This window comes from Solanum verrucosum, unplaced genomic scaffold (assembly GCF_900185275.1).
Source record: "Solanum verrucosum unplaced genomic scaffold, falcon-dt-bn FXZP01000088.1, whole genome shotgun sequence".
NCBI classification, from domain to species: domain Eukaryota; kingdom Viridiplantae; phylum Streptophyta; class Magnoliopsida; order Solanales; family Solanaceae; genus Solanum; species Solanum verrucosum.
The window spans coordinates 617,974-635,643 of NW_026020077.1; the positions used below are offsets into that span (position 1 = coordinate 617,974).

Consider the following 17,670-nt stretch of genomic DNA (forward strand, 5'->3'; position numbering starts at 1 on the left):
ATGTAGTATTAGAAGCTCGTCATTCTTCTCTGATTAATCAAAAGAGTACAATGCATGAACTTTATTACTTGTTTATTTTTCAACTTTGGAAGCTCTTGCTTCTCTTATTACAACTACAATTAATCACAATATCAGACATATTCAAATTCAAATAAGTTACTAAGAGTACTTTGCTTGTTGACGACTTAACTAGCCTCTAAGCTTTCTTAAACATGACCTTAAATGGGACATCACTCAAAGCCAAACGTCTAACTCCATCCTGAATGAATATGCCAATATCTCTACAAATGACTTTGCAGAAATCACATACTGTAGGACAATATAGCAGCTTATAATCGCGATCGAATTTCTCAATCTTGAACCAATTACTTATAGTTTCCCTACCAGGATTTCCTTGAGTTCCACCAAGCGTAATAAAGTATTGCCCTGTTGTTTCATCAAAGTCATCTAGCTTCCATTGTGTTGTCTGAACACAGATAGAATTTGCTGAAAATATGATGTTTAAATCAGTCGATTCGCGAATCACACCTTTCTTTGGATTAACGGGTGTGAATGTCAATGGAAGGCCTTGATCAATCTCATGATGCTCTTGGACAACAGCATCAAGTGGACAAATTTTATCGCCAATACTGTCCATGGTGAGTCCACCACCTCTGCCACGTACCACCGGTAAGATGTAGTAATCGACACCTGTACGGAGTATCTTTCCGTCAATGTCGACTACTTCTGGTGGGGATTCAGCAGCTGAGGAGAGGAAAGAGTTAGAAGAGATAGCTAAGATGAGGAAGGGAAGGAAAAGTTGGTTGATCTTCATTTTGAGGTTTGTTCTTTGGTATGTGGAGTTAATGGATTGAAGGTTTTGTTGGGGTTTTATAGGTGTGGGAATTTAAGAAGTGCACATAGCCATGGGATCAAAATATTGAAAGACAATTTTTCTTCTTTGTGTTGTGTTTGACTTTCACATAATACCAAAATTTCTAATTTGAGATCAATATAACTTACTATTCTCTGACACATTGATAAGATACTGAGAAAATGATGAGCATGTACTTTGCTTTACGGCACGTTATGGCAAATTACGCAACTACATTTTTCCTCTAGCTTCATTTTACTTATAATATATATATATGGATTTTTATTTGTCCAAGTTTCAACATTCAAAAGGTCAAACTTAATCAGGTCAACATCATTTATTGGAGTTACATGTTGGCCCCCTAGTTCTACTACAATTCTACTTATTGGCAATTTATTATTGAGATTAGATCATGCATTAGCTAAGAATGAAATTAAATAATGTGGATACTCTGGATAAGATGATGTGGATGCACCTCAGTCAAAGAAAATGGAAGTTTCTTAATTGTACTGCGGACTAGGGGCTGCTGTAGACTCTAAATTTTGAAAAAACAAACACAAAGAAAAAAAGTAAAAAATAGAAGAGAACGAAAGAACAATGATCAGAATCTCCTCTCTGGCAAGATGTAGCAGTTTTCTTTTCTTTTATAACAGTGGTGTATGAGTCAATTTCTGCGTGCCTCGATTAATTCTCGAGTTATCTACTACCTCCCACTAACACTAGTATCGAGTAAGTCCATCCACCAAGTTTGGACATGTCTTGGATATTTGGGGTTGAGTTAGGCCTAAGTGTCATATCTTTGAATGGTATAAAAACCAGGTCACTTTTATGAATCCAATTGATCTTGGGCGTGAAGGGGATATAAGAGTGGCTTAGAGTCCCACATCGGTTAGGGCATTCTTATATGGATTTAGGCAATTCTCACCTCAAAAGTTAGCTTCTACAGTTGAGTTACACCCAAGTGTCATATCTTTACGGATAGAAATCACCTGCTGATTGTAGTAGTGTTGTCATCAATAATGCCAGAAATACATTGATTGAGTGAAGGAATGGAGTGGAGAAGAAGAGAACATAAAAATAGAACTTACTTCTCCTGAGGATACTAATCAAAATAAGCAATACGCAAAAGAAAATTTATAACAACACAAGTGCAACAAATGTATTTGCACATTGCCAAAGATAATTAACCGAGGAACACTTCCTGCATTGTGTTTATCTACCACAAATTAAACAGTGCCTCCCATAGTTAAAAGAACTCGTACCGGAATCTTTTCTTGAAGCTTTTTGTCCTTTGTCATAATCAAACCAGAATCCGGTGCAGAAAATTGTATTGCTACCAAAAGGCTACAATTCTGCAGGATTAGTAAAAAGTTTTGATTGCTTTAGAATTGTATCTAATACCCTGTAAATACAATCATAGACATGTTGTCTGGAAGGTTCGGCCATAAATTCATGAAGAATTCCATTAATTTCGATCCAACTACAACCAGGCTTTTTCTTGATTCTTTGATCTCTCATCATCTTCACGGTCCTGGAAGCATGTTCCAACATATTACCAGAGTTATACAAATTCCATAGTAGTACATACACCCCATCATCGTGAGGTTCCAGTTCAAGTGCTTTCCCGGCAGCCATTTCAGCTAATTCCAAATTTCTATTCATAACAGAAGCACTCAGAAGTGATCTCCATATGACAGCATCTGGTTTCATAGGCATTTGTTGAATTAACCGCACTGCTTCATCCAAATGACCAGCACGACCAAGGAGATCCACCAGACATCCATAATGTGCTATCTTAGTTGCACAACTAGTGTCATTCTTCAGCCTGTTGAATAATTCCTTCCCCTCGTTAACTAACCCAGCATGGCTACAAGCAGATAGAACTGAGAGGTAAGTAATCTCATTTGCAGTAACCCCAGATTCCAACATCTCATCAAAAAACTCGAGGGCATTTCTTCCTCTACTGTGAAGTGCCAAACCTAAAATCATACTAGTCCACGAGAAAGCATCCTTCTTTATCATTCCCCTAAAAATCATCATAGCAAAATCAAGATTCCCACTTTTAGCGTACATATCAATCAGGGCATTATTTACACCAACATCCATATCAAAACCAGCTACCTTGTTTACATATCCATGAATAGACCTCCCAAAATCCAGAGCTCCACTATCAGCACAACCAGATAGCACAGCAACTATTGTGATTGAGGTCGGGCTGTCATCACCTTCCTCCCTCATTCTCTTAAACAGTTCCAATGCCCCAATCGGTTCTTTGCCACGTACACATCCCACAATCATCACAGTCCATGAAATAGCATTCCTGTGGGACATTTCCTCAAAGAACTTCCAAGCAGACTCGATTTCCCAAGAAACTACAAACCCATTGAGCAAACTAGTCCAAGTAGCTACATCCTTAACATACATACTATCGAATACACGTCGAGCCAACAAGATTCTCTCCGTGCGGCTATACATATCGATCAGAGCATTACCCACAATAGGTTCAGGTCGATTAAGAAATTTATAGACCATAGCGTGCACCGTTTTGCCATTACACAGGTCTTGTGTGCGAGCACAAGCTGAGAGAGCTGCAACTATGGAATGGGAATCAGGTTTTAGAGAAGTTGAAACCAGTAAGCGGGTGAACAGATAAAACGCTTTAGTGGGTTGTTGTAATTGCAAATGCAGAGACAAAAGACAACTCCAGGAGACAATATCTGGTTGGGGAATTTGATCGAACACCTTGTAGGCAGCAAATGGTTTGTTCAGTTTGGCATATATGTTAAGCAGTTTGCAGGCAAAAGATTGATGAAATTGGGTGAAGATACCACATGTGATGGATTGAGCATGAATTTGCTTGATCAAATTCTCATGGCTTATACATTTGTCAAGTAGACGTGTCAAAGTTGTAGCTTTTACTACCAGGTGCTCACTGTTTTGGATCATCAAATTACCAACACTTCAATACTTTGTCCGTTCACTCACAGATGCAACTTAATATTGAGATAATAAGCTTCTCAAAAAACTAAGGCTTGTTCCAATTGATAAAATGTTCCTATCAGACACTTTCAGTTCGGACTTTGGAATTTTTTTGCTTGGTCTGCTTTACTCTTTCATGTAAGATGGAATTATATAAAGCTAAGTATGCTTGAAGGTTGATTAACTGTTAATGTAACAAGTCAGTTCTGTTCTAAAACTTTGGAACAAAATAATAACAGCACATATGACGATGCTTGACTGACAAAGCAAATTTTGAATGGTATAATTGCCATACATCTTCCCCTGGCTATGCTAAATTATTTTATTTAATGGAATTCATCACCTGAAATGTGCAAATAAAGAAAGAAGTAGTTTTCTTATTCAAAATGCATATAGGAAACGAAGTCTATTACAATATTTAACTATGCCAGAAATAACAAATTGAAGTCATGTTTGAAGATAGTGAAGGGCAGAAAACCACGTTTATTACAATATTTCTTCTTCTCCTGCCGCTGCATCTCCTCCTCCTCCTGCTGCTTCTTGTTCTTCTTCTGATGATGATGATTCTCCAGATGAACTTTCTTCTTGGAAGGGAATACCTGGACAAAGTTATATACAAAGTTTGAGAAGAATTAGAAATGATTTACACTTGTTTCAAGTAAAAAATCAGACCTACAAATTAGAGAATGCCACCAAAGTCAAACAAAGAAGGCGCGCAAATCGCAATGTCTCTATGAAAATGTTCATTGGCTCAGTTGCATGTTTTAACTTTTAAATATAAATTTGAAAGGAATAGCTAATCCTGACCTTAAGTCTCATTTAGGACATCACAAGAACTAAAATACAAAATTCAGCGGAAACAAACTGGTACCTTCGATGATAAATCTTCTGATGTCGTCCAAATTTGCAGCAATATGCGCCTGATCATCAGCCTCTATATTATTGGAGGGTGTGTAATGGGCACCAGCTAACGTTGGATGGAAGCAATACATTGGAAATTTAACTCCGTGCAACACTGCAGCATGTTCGTACACATTGATATTAGTATTATACTCGTATAGATCATAAAACAGTGTCAGGGGACGTTGTACCAGAAAAGACACTTGCTTGTTGTCGATCCATACTGGAAAGCCATTAATAGTGCCTTCTGGACCTAAAATAAAGTTGCCCAAATTGTGGGAAACCCTCCAACGTCTGCTTGCACTCCCATAAATAGCAATGACTATGTGCATTCTGAAAATGCATACAAGGGTAAGTAAACCTTGCGCCTTCCCTAGCCATATACTCTGACCACTCAAAATTTTACCATAGCTGAGATCAAACTGATCAAGAAACTCAGGACGGTCAATTAGTATAGCCTCTTCTCTTTTCGTATCAAAAGCTAGAACACTACCGTCCTTTCTGAGGCAATACAGAGAATCGCGCCAATAAACAGCTCGACTACCAACAGGTAAAGATTGGACAGTATTGGTTGTCAGTTGGATTTCTCGCCACAAGCCAGGTTGCTCTGATGAAAGTAGGTGAAATTTGTATAACAAGTTGGAATTTTCAACCAGGCTACTGACGGTTACCAATTTGTATTGATCTGACTTGGGGTAATCAACCGCTAGACCTATTTTTTCTAAATCATTTGTAGAAGAGTTTGGGTATGGTATCAATTGGTGCTCTTCAGTCATGGGATTGAAAACACAGTAACGCCTAACTCCTTCAAAGTCAATGAGAATGAGACCATTACATGAGGCCAAAATCTCAATTTCATCGGGTAAAGTCGACACAGATTGAGTGATTGGGTTTAAGGAGATTTTGTCGAATCTTTTTCGTGCTGCTCCATCATATACTGTATAGATGAGTTGGGTAGAAGTGTCTTTATGACGTTGAAACAAAGTTTGGGCAAAGTCAGAATGACAAATCATACCCTTAATATTCTGGGATAGAAGTTTACATTGAACAACACATTTCAAGGGCAAGCGGGAGAAGATTTCCCCAAGGACATCTACCTTAAATTCCATATCATCATTCGCCATTTTCTCTCCTCAGTTATGTTTGTTACGTTGGAATTTTGTTTAACCTATTTATATCCAACCGTTACTTACTTTAACTAAAGGGTGTGTCTTTTAGACGAAAAGGTGTATTTTAAATGAAAGGGTGTGTTGTTTCATTCAATTTGGTTACCAACGATTGTTTTCTAAATCCAACTCCAACGTAACTTTTACAGTGAACGAGAATATCCATCTGCAAAAACTCTCTTCTTCTTGGAACTTGTGTTCCAAAAAGATCGAGTTTAAATTAAAACACAATTAAACAACAGAATTTTTGTTGATTAAATTGATAGGAGAAAATTAGATGAGTGTGGAGCGATTGGATTTGAATCACTTGAAAGGATGGTTAATTTGTTAGAGTTAGTTAGAATCAATAATGGAATTTGAATTCCAATGGTATGTATACTAATAAAATGGTTGTATTCAAGTATTTACATTCATGAATGAAGCGTATTACAACTTCCTATTCTACTTTTACTTCTTCTTCACCGATCCCAGCAACTGAACAACAAGCCAACCCGATGATTTGTTCCCTGTAGAAGAAATTCGGATATGAAACCCAATGATGACCGGGTGAGGACGAAAGCTGAATGTTACTGTAAATGAATTTTCAGGTTCAAATTATCCTATGATTCTCAGTTCGCAGTTACCTACTAGTAACTTGACATTAGAGTTTTACTGCTTGTTATCAATAGAATCGTATTTTGGAGAGTAGTTAATCTGTGATTAAGAGTTATCTCCGGAGGATAGACCACAGAAATAGTATGTAAAGGCCGTAGAATGTAAGACTGCCCTAATAAGAAACTAGGAAGGATGATTTCTTGTTATTGACCATTTGCCCAGATATTTGTTCATATGTATCTAATTATTAGTCATCATAGTGATAGAGAGGGGGTTTCCGGAAGAGAAAAGAATAGTATTATCCGCAAAAGTGAGATGAGTGTAATAAGAGGGCTACCTCTATCCATAGAATAAGGAATAAAGTTGTCCCGAGGAAATTCATCCATTTATTTAGATAACAGCTTTGCTCCGATATCAAATAGGGAGGGGGAGACAAGGGGTACCTTGCATAAGAACCCCTTATATCTTTAAAGAAACCATGTCTGACTCCATTAATAATAATGGAATACCAATTATTAGAGATCAATCTAGCAATCATATCAATCCAGAGAGCTCAGAGTGCCTCATATCTAAGCATAGAAAGTCCAAAGCAACTCTGTCGAATGCCTTAGCCATATCTAATTCAAATACCACATAATCTCTGTTCAGGTTGTGAACTAGTTCCTGAGTAAGCGACATTATCAGAACTAGGTCTACCTTTGAAAAAACGAACCGGATTAGGGGAAATAATCTTGTTCATTATCTTGGAGAGCCTATTATTAAGCAATTTGGAAATGATCTGAGAAATAAAGATACTTAACTATGGGCCTAAAATCAGGAGTGTATCTCATTTTCCTTTCTTTCTTATTTTAAATTCAGCCAATTTACAACATCTGTATATGCATCTAGTTATAAGGTGAAAGTTGCGGATATATATTGAATTGCGATGTCTGCATAAGCACAACGGTGGTATGCCTGAAGGTGGATTGAGTAACTGTAATTCTGTGGTTCTTGACCATTACAAAAGTACAGTAAGACTGTAAGTCTCATATTTCTATTTGTAAGAAGATGATTCATCAAACATCTTCCCCTGGCGATGCTAAAATCTTTCATTATATGAATACATCACTTAACAGATCACCAATAAACAGGTGGACTACCGAAGCATAAAGATGTGAAAGTAGTGGTTCTCAGTTGGATTTCCCGCTACAAGCCAGATTTCTCTGATGAAAGTATGTGAAAATTGTAGAACAAGTTGGAATTTTCAACCAGGTTACTGATGGTTACCAACTTGTATTGATCTGAATTCGGATAATCAACAGCTACACCTATTTCTTCTACATAAGGTGTAGAAACTTTGGGTACGGTATCAATTGGTGCTCTCTAGTCATGGGATTCAAAACACAGTAATGCAAAACTGGTTCAAAGTCAATGAGAATGAGACTATTACATGAGGCCAGAATCTGAACTTCATCGGGTAAAGTCAACACAGAATTATTGACTACTGGATAGGCCATGTCTCTACCTTTCCGTGGTTTATTTAGATGCATCCGATTCTTTAAGTATCAAGAAATTTTGAGTGAAAGATTAGGCAAGATCTTCAAAATCAACAAGGGGAAAAATATAAGCAGAATATTGAGAAAGAAATTGTCATACTTTGAGGAATGATTGACCAAAATCAGTGTTGTCAGGTTGATCTGATTGACAAACATCAATTCTATTCTGGTTGGTGTTAAATAGCACAAAACTTTATTAGGAGAATCTCTGAAGTGATTCGGCAGATGCTTATGAACAATCAATGAACTAGATATGTTGACCTATAATGAATCAGACCATTAAGAAATCAAGACAACAAATAATATATATTGTTCAAAATAGTTATATCTCGCTTAAGAGTATAAGTGCGTATAATCAATAAGTGAATTTGTTTTACATACTCAGTATATTACACATATTTCTATTTCGACCTATTTAATACATGTATAATGCACCAGCACGTGTTTAGTTCCCCATCTTTTCTCCGTAGGTTCACAGATTCAGAATAGAATTGCTTGGTCTTTTTCCACTTTTATATTCAACTTCTTCACAGGAGGAAATGCATCCAATTTAGAACATATGTATATGCTGCAAGTTGCGGATCTATATTCAATGGCTATGTCTGCATAAGCAAAATGGCGAGAAAAACAATGACATCATAGAAAAGTGCAGTAAGAATGTAACTAACATATGGCGATGCTTGATTGACAAAGACATTGTTGATAATCTTCTCTCCCTAGAGTTCAGTGCTTGTTTTCAACTAACATAAATCCAGTCAGTTCTGTTTGGAACAAAATAAAAACAGCAAATATGACAATGCTTGATTGACAAAGCAAATTTTGAAAGGAAGGTTCGACAAATATTTTCCCCAGGTTATGTTAAAATTTCATTTATTGAACTTCATCAATTAAAATGTGCAAAAAAAAAAAGAAAGAAGAAGATTTTATTCAAAATGCATATAGGAAACCACGTCTATTACAATATTTAACAATGCCCTCAATCTCCTTAGTCTCCCAGAAATGACAAATTGAGTCATGCTTGAAGATAGTGAAGGGCAGAACGCCACGTCTATTACAATATTTCTTCTCCTCCTCCTCCTTCTGCTGCTCCTCCTGCTTCTTCTTCTTCTCCTCCTCCTCCTCCTGCTGCTTCTTGTTCTTCTTCTTCTCCTTCTTCTTCTTCTTCTGATGATGATGATGATTCTCCTGATGAAGTTTCTTCTCGGAGGGAAATACCTAGACAAAGTTATATACAAAATTTGAGAAGAATTAGAAATGATTTACACTTGTTTCAAGTAAAATATCAGACCTAGCAATTAGAAAATGCCCCTGAAGTCAAACAAAGAAGGCACACGATATCTGCCCTTAAGTCTCATTTAGGACAGCTCAAGAACTAAAATACACAAAATTTAACTGAAATTAACTGGTACCTTCGATAATAAATCTTCTGATGTCATTCAACTTTGCAGCTATATATGCCTGATGAGCAGTGGTTATGTTATTGGGGGGAGTCCTATGTACACTAGCTAACGTTGGATGGAAGCAATACATGGGATAATTAACTGTCCCCAACATTACAGCATTATTTTTGTACCTATTGATCTGAGTATTATACTCGTATAGATCATGATATGTCGGGGGATGTTCTACCATAAAAGACACTTGCTTTCTGTCGATCCACACTGGAAAGCCAATAATAATGCCGTTTGGACGAGAAACAAAGTTGTCCAAAGTGTGGGAAACCCTCTGATATACCGTGAGTTTACGGTATTTCTAATACATCACTTACAAGTTGTGTGTGTCTAGGGCCTTTTTATATTGGTTTTTATGTGTTTTTATCATGTTTTGCAGGAAAGGTGTTCAGGCGCGGAAGTATAGAGACAGCTGCAAGAAATGCAGAAACAGGGCATTCACGGAGGTGATCTACGGACTGTAGGTCCATTCACGGTCCGTAGGTGATGACCGTAGATCAGCAGGCATGGGATTGAGGACAAATCAGGGAAATCTGACCAAGTGTGGAACCACGGTGTCCATTGACGGTCCGTAGATTGATCTACGGACCGTACTGTTGATCCGTAGAATGATACTGCGAGGGTTCCAGTACCTGATTTTTGAAGATTCTAAGTATTGAGCTACGGAGGGGATTGACGAACCGTAGATCGATCTACGGTCCGTACTGTTAGTTCGTCGTTTGCTTCAGAGAAGCTGATTTTTGTGGAAGCAGAAATATTTTCTAAGTCCTGGCTGACGGAAGGGACTTACGGATCGTAGATCCATCGACGGTCCGTAAGTCAATCTCGTGGATTGAAGACGCGTACCTGAACAAACTTTCCTTAATTTGTTTCCCTTTTAATTTAGGATTTGTTTTCTATAAATAGGACATGTAAACTCATTTTTGGGGGTTAGACATTATTATTCTATTTTTACCTTGTGACTTTGGAGATTAAGTTGCAACCCTAGCAATTATTGATTTCCTACATTCGTTTTGAAGATTTTGGCTTTGCAATTCAAGTTGAAATTCTGGGTTTATTATTCTCGTTACGTAAGTTCATGATTTATCATCTAATATTATGAATTGTGTTCTTGCTAGTATGGGTAACTAAATCCACAACTAGGATTGTGGGAACCATGAGCGATTAACAAAGTACGAATAGTAAATAAGCAATTCTTAAATAGTGTTTTGCATGCATTGATAATTCATTCGTTTAAAAGTTTTTTTAACGAGTGCACGCGTTAGAACTCGCCTTGTTGCTACTTGCCGGATCAAGGAGGTAATCAACAAGAAAAGAATTATCAACATAGATTTAGTGTGATACTATCTAATAGGCTAGTGTCGATTGGTGCGAAGTAATAACTAAGCCAAACATCGATTATGATGTCTAATATGAGATAAAGGTAAAGGTTAGTAAATTATACACACGTAGTCGGATCAAGGTGCGGGGTGAAATTCTCTAGATGCCGGATCAAGGATTTAGAGATACCTAACGTATCACTTTGCATGTAATACACTAGGAAAGGATTGCGATTACTAGGATTACTGAGTTATGAGCTTGTGGGGAACACGTTTACCCTAGTTAATCTTCTCATCTTGATAACAACCGAAATTGACTTTTGATTATTGATTACTTACTGAATTCTTACAATTTGTTTCACAAATCCCCCCCCCCCCCCCTTTTTATTTCTTGTTTTCGGAAGTATTTTGGCTAATTGAATATAATTGTTGGTTAAAGTAAAGTCTAAACCATTTTCCTCGTGAGATCGACCCCAACCTACAAATTGGGTTCTTTACTTGATAACGATCGCTTATACTTCTTTAGGGAGGTGTAATTTGAGTGTATCACCCTCCAATGGTTGCTTGAACTGTCATAAGTGCTTATGACTATGTACTTTCTGAAAATGCATACAAGGGTAAGTGAACCTAGCGCCATCCCTAGCCATATAATCCGACCTGATAAGGGCTTATGTTCCTAGATGTTTTGATTATCTCCTCACAAGTACAGGGACCTGGTCCTCTACAGGGTATGAATACTCGTCCAATGTCAAAGTGTTGAACAACTGTAAAGCTGTCCGCGTCAGAAAGTTGGTGAAGCTGCAGAGTACTTCACCAATCAGAAGCGACGAGGTTGTTTGTACGCTGGATAATAACTCCTCATGGTATATATCAAACAATAAACAACATTATTCATCATTCATTCAAAGAGAGATACTTTCAAGCTTCAAAAACAGCAAGGGACCTGATAGAAGTGCTTCTATTGCTTTCTGTACCAGCTGTAATTTTGTTTGCTTGTAATAGTGCTTATACTGTAGGATTCATTTCAATTGTGAAAGAAACGTTTTAAACTTGTGTGAATCATTGTAAGAACTAGGTTAAGGGTAACTTAGTTTCTTACTCTAAAGTCTATATTAATCGGTTAAGATTAGTATAGTGGGCAGTGTTGTATCTGCTCTGGCTCAGCTAAGTGATAGGGGGTATTGCTTAGTGTAGAGACTAGCAGGCTAATCTCATTTTGTAAACTGACTTTTACTTTTACTTGGAGAAGATTAGTGGACGCAGTTTGAAAAGTCCTGTTGAGAACAGGTCGTGGTTTTACTCCCTTGAGCAAGGAGGTTTCCACGTAAAGTTGATTGTCAATCTTTACTTTCAGTATTTGTTCTTTATTGTTTATCATTGTAACTGTGTCGAGGACCTAGTCCCATCTACATAAGTGGATGCATTCATTCCAACACGACCAGTCAAAATTTTACCGTAGCTCTGATCAAAATCATCAATAAACTCAGGACGGTCAATGAGTATAGCCTCTTCTCTCTTTGTATCAAATGCTAGAACACTATCATCATGTTTGAGCCAATACAGAGAATTGCGCCAATAAACAAATGGACTACCGTAGGATAAAGATATGAAAGTATTGGTTCTCAATTGGATTTCACGCCACAAGTCAGGTTGCTCCGATGAAAGTACATGAAATTTGTAGAACAAGTTGGAATTTTCAACCAACTTACTGATGGCAGGGGCGGCTCTTGCTTAGAAAAATTAAGGCATATGCCTTAGGCCCCCAATTTTGGGAGGCCTCAAATTTTTACCAAGAACAAATTATGTGTTTTTATTTTTATAAAAATAATAATTATTTATAATAAAAAGTATATATATATATATATATATATTATTTTATTCTCCTTAACTCCACTCAAATAGAAGAAATCAAGAAAACGTTGTTTTGTCTTATTACATTTCTGACATTCACATTATTTATTTATTTTAAAACTCTTTTTTCACTCTTTTTCTTCAAATCTTTGATAAGTTAAAGTAATACTCTATCAGAAATCTGAATCATTAGTCGAACAGTGTTGAACAAAGTAAATCGCAATTTTTTTTTACTTAAATTTTCAATCAAAGTTAGGTATATCAAGTTATCAACGTCTTGAATCAGATTTTATGGTTCTAACTCTTGTTTTGTTTAAAGTTTGTCAACTTATTCCTTAGAGAATTATGTTAACAATTCATATAATGATTGCTTTAGTAAAAGGATATTTTTCAGCATTGAATTGATAAAATCTTACCTAAAATTAATTATTTAAAAAAAAAAACGTACTCAAATAAATCATCTATTAAAAAGTTGAAGTAATAATGTGCATCTAAACAATTAGAAAAATAATTTTTAAATAAATATGTATGAAATTTTTTAGGCCTCAAAGAAAATTTCGCTTTAGGCCCCCCAGTTACGTTGAGCCGCCCCTGACTGATGGTTACCACTTTGTATTGATCTGAAACCGGGTAATCAACAGCTAAGCCTTTACTTTCAAACATAGTTGCAGACTCTGGATATGGTATCAATTGGTGGTCTTCAGTTACGGGATTGAAAACACAGTAACGGGAAAATTGTTCAAAGCGAAAGAGAATCAGACCATTACACGAAGCAAAAATCTCAACTTCATAGGGTAAAGTCAACACGGATCGAGTGAGAGTGACTGTTGGGTTTACGGAGATTTTGTAGAATGTTCTGTTTGCAATGCCATTAATTGAATAGATGAGTTGTGTAGAAGTTTCTTTATGACTTTGGTACAAAGTTCGGGCAAAATCAGGATGAGAAATCATACGTTTAAGATACTTGGATAGAAGTTTACATTGAACAACAAACTTCAAAGGCAAACTGGGGATAACCTTCCCAAGAAGTATATCATCCTGCAATTCCATACTATATAGTTATTTTCCTCTGTTCTCTTATCGTTTGTTATTTTTGGAATTTTGTTTAAAGAAAGAGTTCTATTTAAAGGAAGAGGAAGGAAGAGAGGTCTTTTTAAATGATAGGAAGTGTCCTTTTGGAAACCACCCGTTTTATTTGAATCCAATCGCTACATTAATGTTAATTTTTATTGAGAATATATTTCTTCTATTTAAATAATAATTATTTTTAAAAAAAAATGAAACGATGTGTCTCTTCATTCTTTGATTATCACTTATTTTATTTAGACGCATCGCACCGTGATATATGGAAGAAGGTGAAAAGATTTTTCCATTGTTTGATAACTTACCAAATTTTCCATTAATGTGCATTTGAAGAGATTCAGCATTATTATTATTGTCATAATAATTAACGGTTACTATACTCTCTGTCTCTCTCCATCTAACTTTACTTGTCCAAATTGACTTGGAACACCTTTTAAAAAATAATCATAATAGAAAGATAATTTTAGTATATATTATAAGTCATCTAAATATTAAAAAATGAATAATATTTAATAACAAGGATAAAATAAACACAAAATGATAAATTATTACTTTCCAAACTAGACAAGTAAAGTTGACAATTATTTTTAGTATACTTGACAAGTAAAGATGGACGGATGAAGTAATTAATACGAAATGTTTTTTCTTTTTATTATTAACTAGTTCAAGGAACATGCGTTGCACGTTTGACCTCTATTACTGTATAAAAATTATATAAGTCTATATCATGTATTGAAACATTTGTAACATCAACTCAATTAATGTAAAAAAGCAATAAAATATAAATGACTCATATGAACAAAATGAAAAAAAAGTTAAAGAAAGTAATATATTAACCAAATAAGAAAGATAACTAATAAATAAAAAATGACATTAAAACTATATGATGATAAAACACAAAAGTGCAATGAACTAGCCTTTTATGCCCAATTTATAAAAAGAGAAATCGTATACATCAAAAGCTGTGAATTCATGCAAAAATATAAAGAGCAAAAGATAAATACCTCATTTTGTAGTTGGATATGGTTGTGTTGACATATTGGAACAAAAAAAATTGTTAATAATTTTTTCCTAATAGATGAAGAATAGAAGAATATAAGAAGTTAATTTAAAGAATGTATTGGAAACTGAAAGGAAAAGCCATGTATTTTCTAGCCAAAGAAATTATAAAAACATAAAGAACCAAAAAAAAAAGATTTCAAAAAACATAACCTTCAAGTCTTCTACACATGTACCAAAATTGCATCCTCAAATAATTATAATTGATTAATGGGTAAAATTCTATTGAAAGTGAAATTATTATTTGTTATATATTATTTGACTTAAACACAAGTGAAAGGGATTATTCACAACCTTACAAACCCAAAATAATGAAATAAAGCCGAGTAGATTTTTTTTAATACTGTGCAGTATAATAATTAATCACTTAATAGTACATAATAATTTAGATGAAATGTCTGGCAAGATTATACATTTCCAGGAGCGCTGCATCTCTGCACAACGTTTTAACTACAATCACATTAAGGTTTATTACGAAAACAACCATAAAAATATTTGTGCTAAAGACACCAAATAGAGAAGAGCATATCCAAAATAAATCCAAAAAAGCTTAACTTCTGCAATGTTGCACAGTAATTTAACGACCAAATAGAGTAATGTAAACGTATTATTGGCTACTGGAGCCTAAACAGTTTTTTCTTGTTGAACAGAACTTGTGATTATTTGAGATATTAAATAAATCTAAACAAAAATAAAAATTTACCTTTCAACCATGTTACCACCACAAAAGTCCCCAAAAAGTGACAAATGCATTGGTTGAGCCAACAGGTTCCTTCTTCTTATTAATTTTGGGATAAGAGACTTTTGGACTTTCTTCTTGAAACTGATAAAATTTGTGAGTCTTCTCAATATGAAGATTTATACAGATATATAAATTTTAAGAGGCTTTAAATCTAAAAGAATTACTAATTTAAACTCATTATAAAGTGGGAAGAAAAGTGAAAAATAATTAGTTGTAACATCTAATCATGTATTTGGTCTAGCTTAATTGTTATTATTGATTTGATTTTAAAAGTTAATTAGTAAAAGGTATTAATAAATTATTCATGTAGTAATATGATGATTTACTAATTAGTATTTAATTTATTAAATAGTTTATAACATTTTAATTTAATGTAGGGGCACAATGGTAATTCAACGTTTGCCTAACATTCTTCCCATTTATAATAATATATGATATATGATATGATTAGAATGCCAATTTTATATTTGTATACCAAAAATAATTATATAGTAGTAGTAGTATTTGATCGAAGGGCAAAGCTATCACTTTAATTAATTTCTACGAATAATAAAGTGTAGCACCTAACAATCTAAGGTTGAAAAGATTATTTGAATGGAAATATAATTTAGGCACGATAAAAAAGATATATCCAATGAATACCGTAAATATTGTCATTTATTTTGATTGATTGTATATCATTCATGATCCTTGTTCATAACGATAAAGATTTTCATTTAGTTTGATTGATTGTATTGAATTCTTTCATGATCCTTATTCCTATTTGTAAGATTGTCATTTATTTTAATTGATTGTATTTTTTTCCCTCATCCTTATGCATCCAACCTCTTGTATAAATATCATATTCGTTATTAATAAAATCATCTCTTCTCTCTTCTGTGAACTACTTTATATAGTTATAGAGATCATCGATTCCACTTGCTCTTGAAGTTGCATTTCAATGTAAAGTTCTAAGCAAGAATTTTGAAGGTAGAATATCTAATCCTAAACTTTCCCATATTTTGTTGTCGACAAATAAATTTGGTGCTATAGGTTTAACTGTTGATTTCCCGAATTCAAATCAATACAAATCGTTACCATCAATATGTTGGCTGAAAATTCCAACCTGTTCTGCAAATTTAACATATACTTTCATTAGAGCCATCTTAGTTATGACATGAAATCCAACTGAGAGGCGATACTTTCAGCTCTTTGGTCTTTGGTAGCCCATCTGTTTATTGGTGTAATTTTCTGTATTTTGTCTCATAAGTGACAATAGTGTTCTAGCTTTTAATACAAAGAGAGTAGATGATATACTAATTAACTGACTGTTTTGAGTTTATCGATCATTGTGTTTGCTTCCATGGTAAAATATTGAATGCTCGATATATGGATAGTACTGATGGCACACCATGATCAATAAACTCAGGACGTTCAATTAATATAGTCTCTTCTTTCGTTGTATGAAAAGCTAGAACACTACCGTCACTTTTTGAGTGTTTACAGAAGCATAAATTAGAGCTGAAAGTATTGGTTCTCAGTTGGATTTCACGCCATAAAAAGGTGAAGCTAAGGATCATGATCGTCAGTAGAGGATCAAGATGTTGCTGGAAATATTGACGCTATGCTGTTTGGACCTGATATTGGATATATATATATATACGGTATACCGGCAACAATGAGGTATGTGATCATGAACAAGTTGATAAGATTGAGGATACAACAACTTTCAATGGGGAATATGATTTGAGAGGATGTAACCAGCAGAATGAATTGGACAGTACTAATGATTATTGGTGGCATCAGTTATCACTTGATCTACTAGATATATAGTAGTATGCATCAAAATATTTGATGCGTTAATTATTCCTAATTCTTTCGCTAAATGATTGTTGTTTAGTTTTCTTAATTCTCAATATATATAAGTGGATGCAGAAACTCTTTGCTAGTATATTATTTGTGTATGTTTCAGCTGAATATAGCCATTCAATGTGTACTGCTAGTGAAAGGAAACAAATATTGATATTATTTTATTATCTTAATGTTTCATCGTTTCACTTAAGAGGATCTGAGTTTTCCTTTTGATTACACATTGCAATGGCATGTAGCTTTCCACATAATGCATCATCCACGTATTATATTCCCAGACAAATATAGCT

At 34.7% G+C, this 17,670-nt stretch overlaps 4 protein-coding genes across 4 annotated transcripts; all 4 read right to left on the reverse strand.

The window, feature by feature from the left end:
- Nucleotides 1-75: 75 nt before the first annotated feature.
- Nucleotides 76-922, reverse strand: LOC125824133 (kunitz trypsin inhibitor 5-like). The gene has a single exon (XM_049503493.1). It carries the CDS (start codon nt 812-814, stop codon nt 197-199), a length of 618 nt encoding a protein of 205 aa, XP_049359450.1. The 5' UTR covers nt 815-922; the 3' UTR covers nt 76-196.
- A 1,275-nt stretch (nt 923-2,197) lies between these two features.
- Nucleotides 2,198-3,799, reverse strand: LOC125824015 (pentatricopeptide repeat-containing protein At2g22410, mitochondrial-like). The gene has a single exon (XM_049503371.1). The coding sequence runs from the start codon at nt 3,797-3,799 to the stop codon at nt 2,198-2,200; it is 1,602 nt and encodes a 533-aa protein (XP_049359328.1).
- A 519-nt stretch (nt 3,800-4,318) lies between these two features.
- Nucleotides 4,319-5,856, reverse strand: LOC125824117 (uncharacterized). Its single transcript, XM_049503476.1, has 2 exons — nt 4,704-5,856; nt 4,319-4,431 (listed from the first exon to the last, which is right to left on the reverse strand). The coding sequence occupies exons 1-2, from the start codon at nt 5,854-5,856 to the stop codon at nt 4,319-4,321; spliced, it is 1,266 nt and encodes a 421-aa protein (XP_049359433.1).
- A 1,170-nt stretch (nt 5,857-7,026) lies between these two features.
- On the reverse strand, nt 7,027-13,698 carry LOC125824016 (uncharacterized). The gene is made up of 8 exons (XM_049503372.1): nt 13,245-13,698; nt 12,237-12,521; nt 11,348-11,454; nt 9,437-9,752; nt 9,189-9,242; nt 8,523-8,629; nt 7,759-7,854; nt 7,027-7,155 (listed from the first exon to the last, which is right to left on the reverse strand). The coding sequence occupies exons 1-8, from the start codon at nt 13,696-13,698 to the stop codon at nt 7,027-7,029; spliced, it is 1,548 nt and encodes a 515-aa protein (XP_049359329.1).
- Between the last annotated feature and the right edge of the window lie 3,972 nt (nt 13,699-17,670).

Coding starts and splice junctions, on each gene's coding strand:
- LOC125824133 (XM_049503493.1), bottom strand. CDS start 814: ATGAAGATCAACCAACTTTTCCTTCCCTTCCTCATCTTAGCTATCTCT.
- LOC125824015 (XM_049503371.1), bottom strand. CDS start 3,799: ATGATCCAAAACAGTGAGCACCTGGTAGTAAAAGCTACAACTTTGACA.
- LOC125824117 (XM_049503476.1), bottom strand. CDS start 5,856: ATGGCGAATGATGATATGGAATTTAAGGTAGATGTCCTTGGGGAAATC. Junction 4,432..4,703: donor CAGAAGATTTATCATCGAAG/GTACCAGTTTGT, acceptor AACTTTGTCCAG/GTATTCCCTTCCAAGAAGAA.
- LOC125824016 (XM_049503372.1), bottom strand. CDS start 13,698: ATGGAATTGCAGGATGATATACTTCTTGGGAAGGTTATCCCCAGTTTG. Junction 12,522..13,244: donor ATACAAAGTGGTAACCATCA/GTCAGGGGCGGC, acceptor TCTAAGCAAGAG/CCGCCCCTGCCATCAGTAAG. Junction 11,455..12,236: donor CTACGGTAAAATTTTGACTG/GTCGTGTTGGAA, acceptor AGCCCTTATCAG/GTCGGATTATATGGCTAGGG.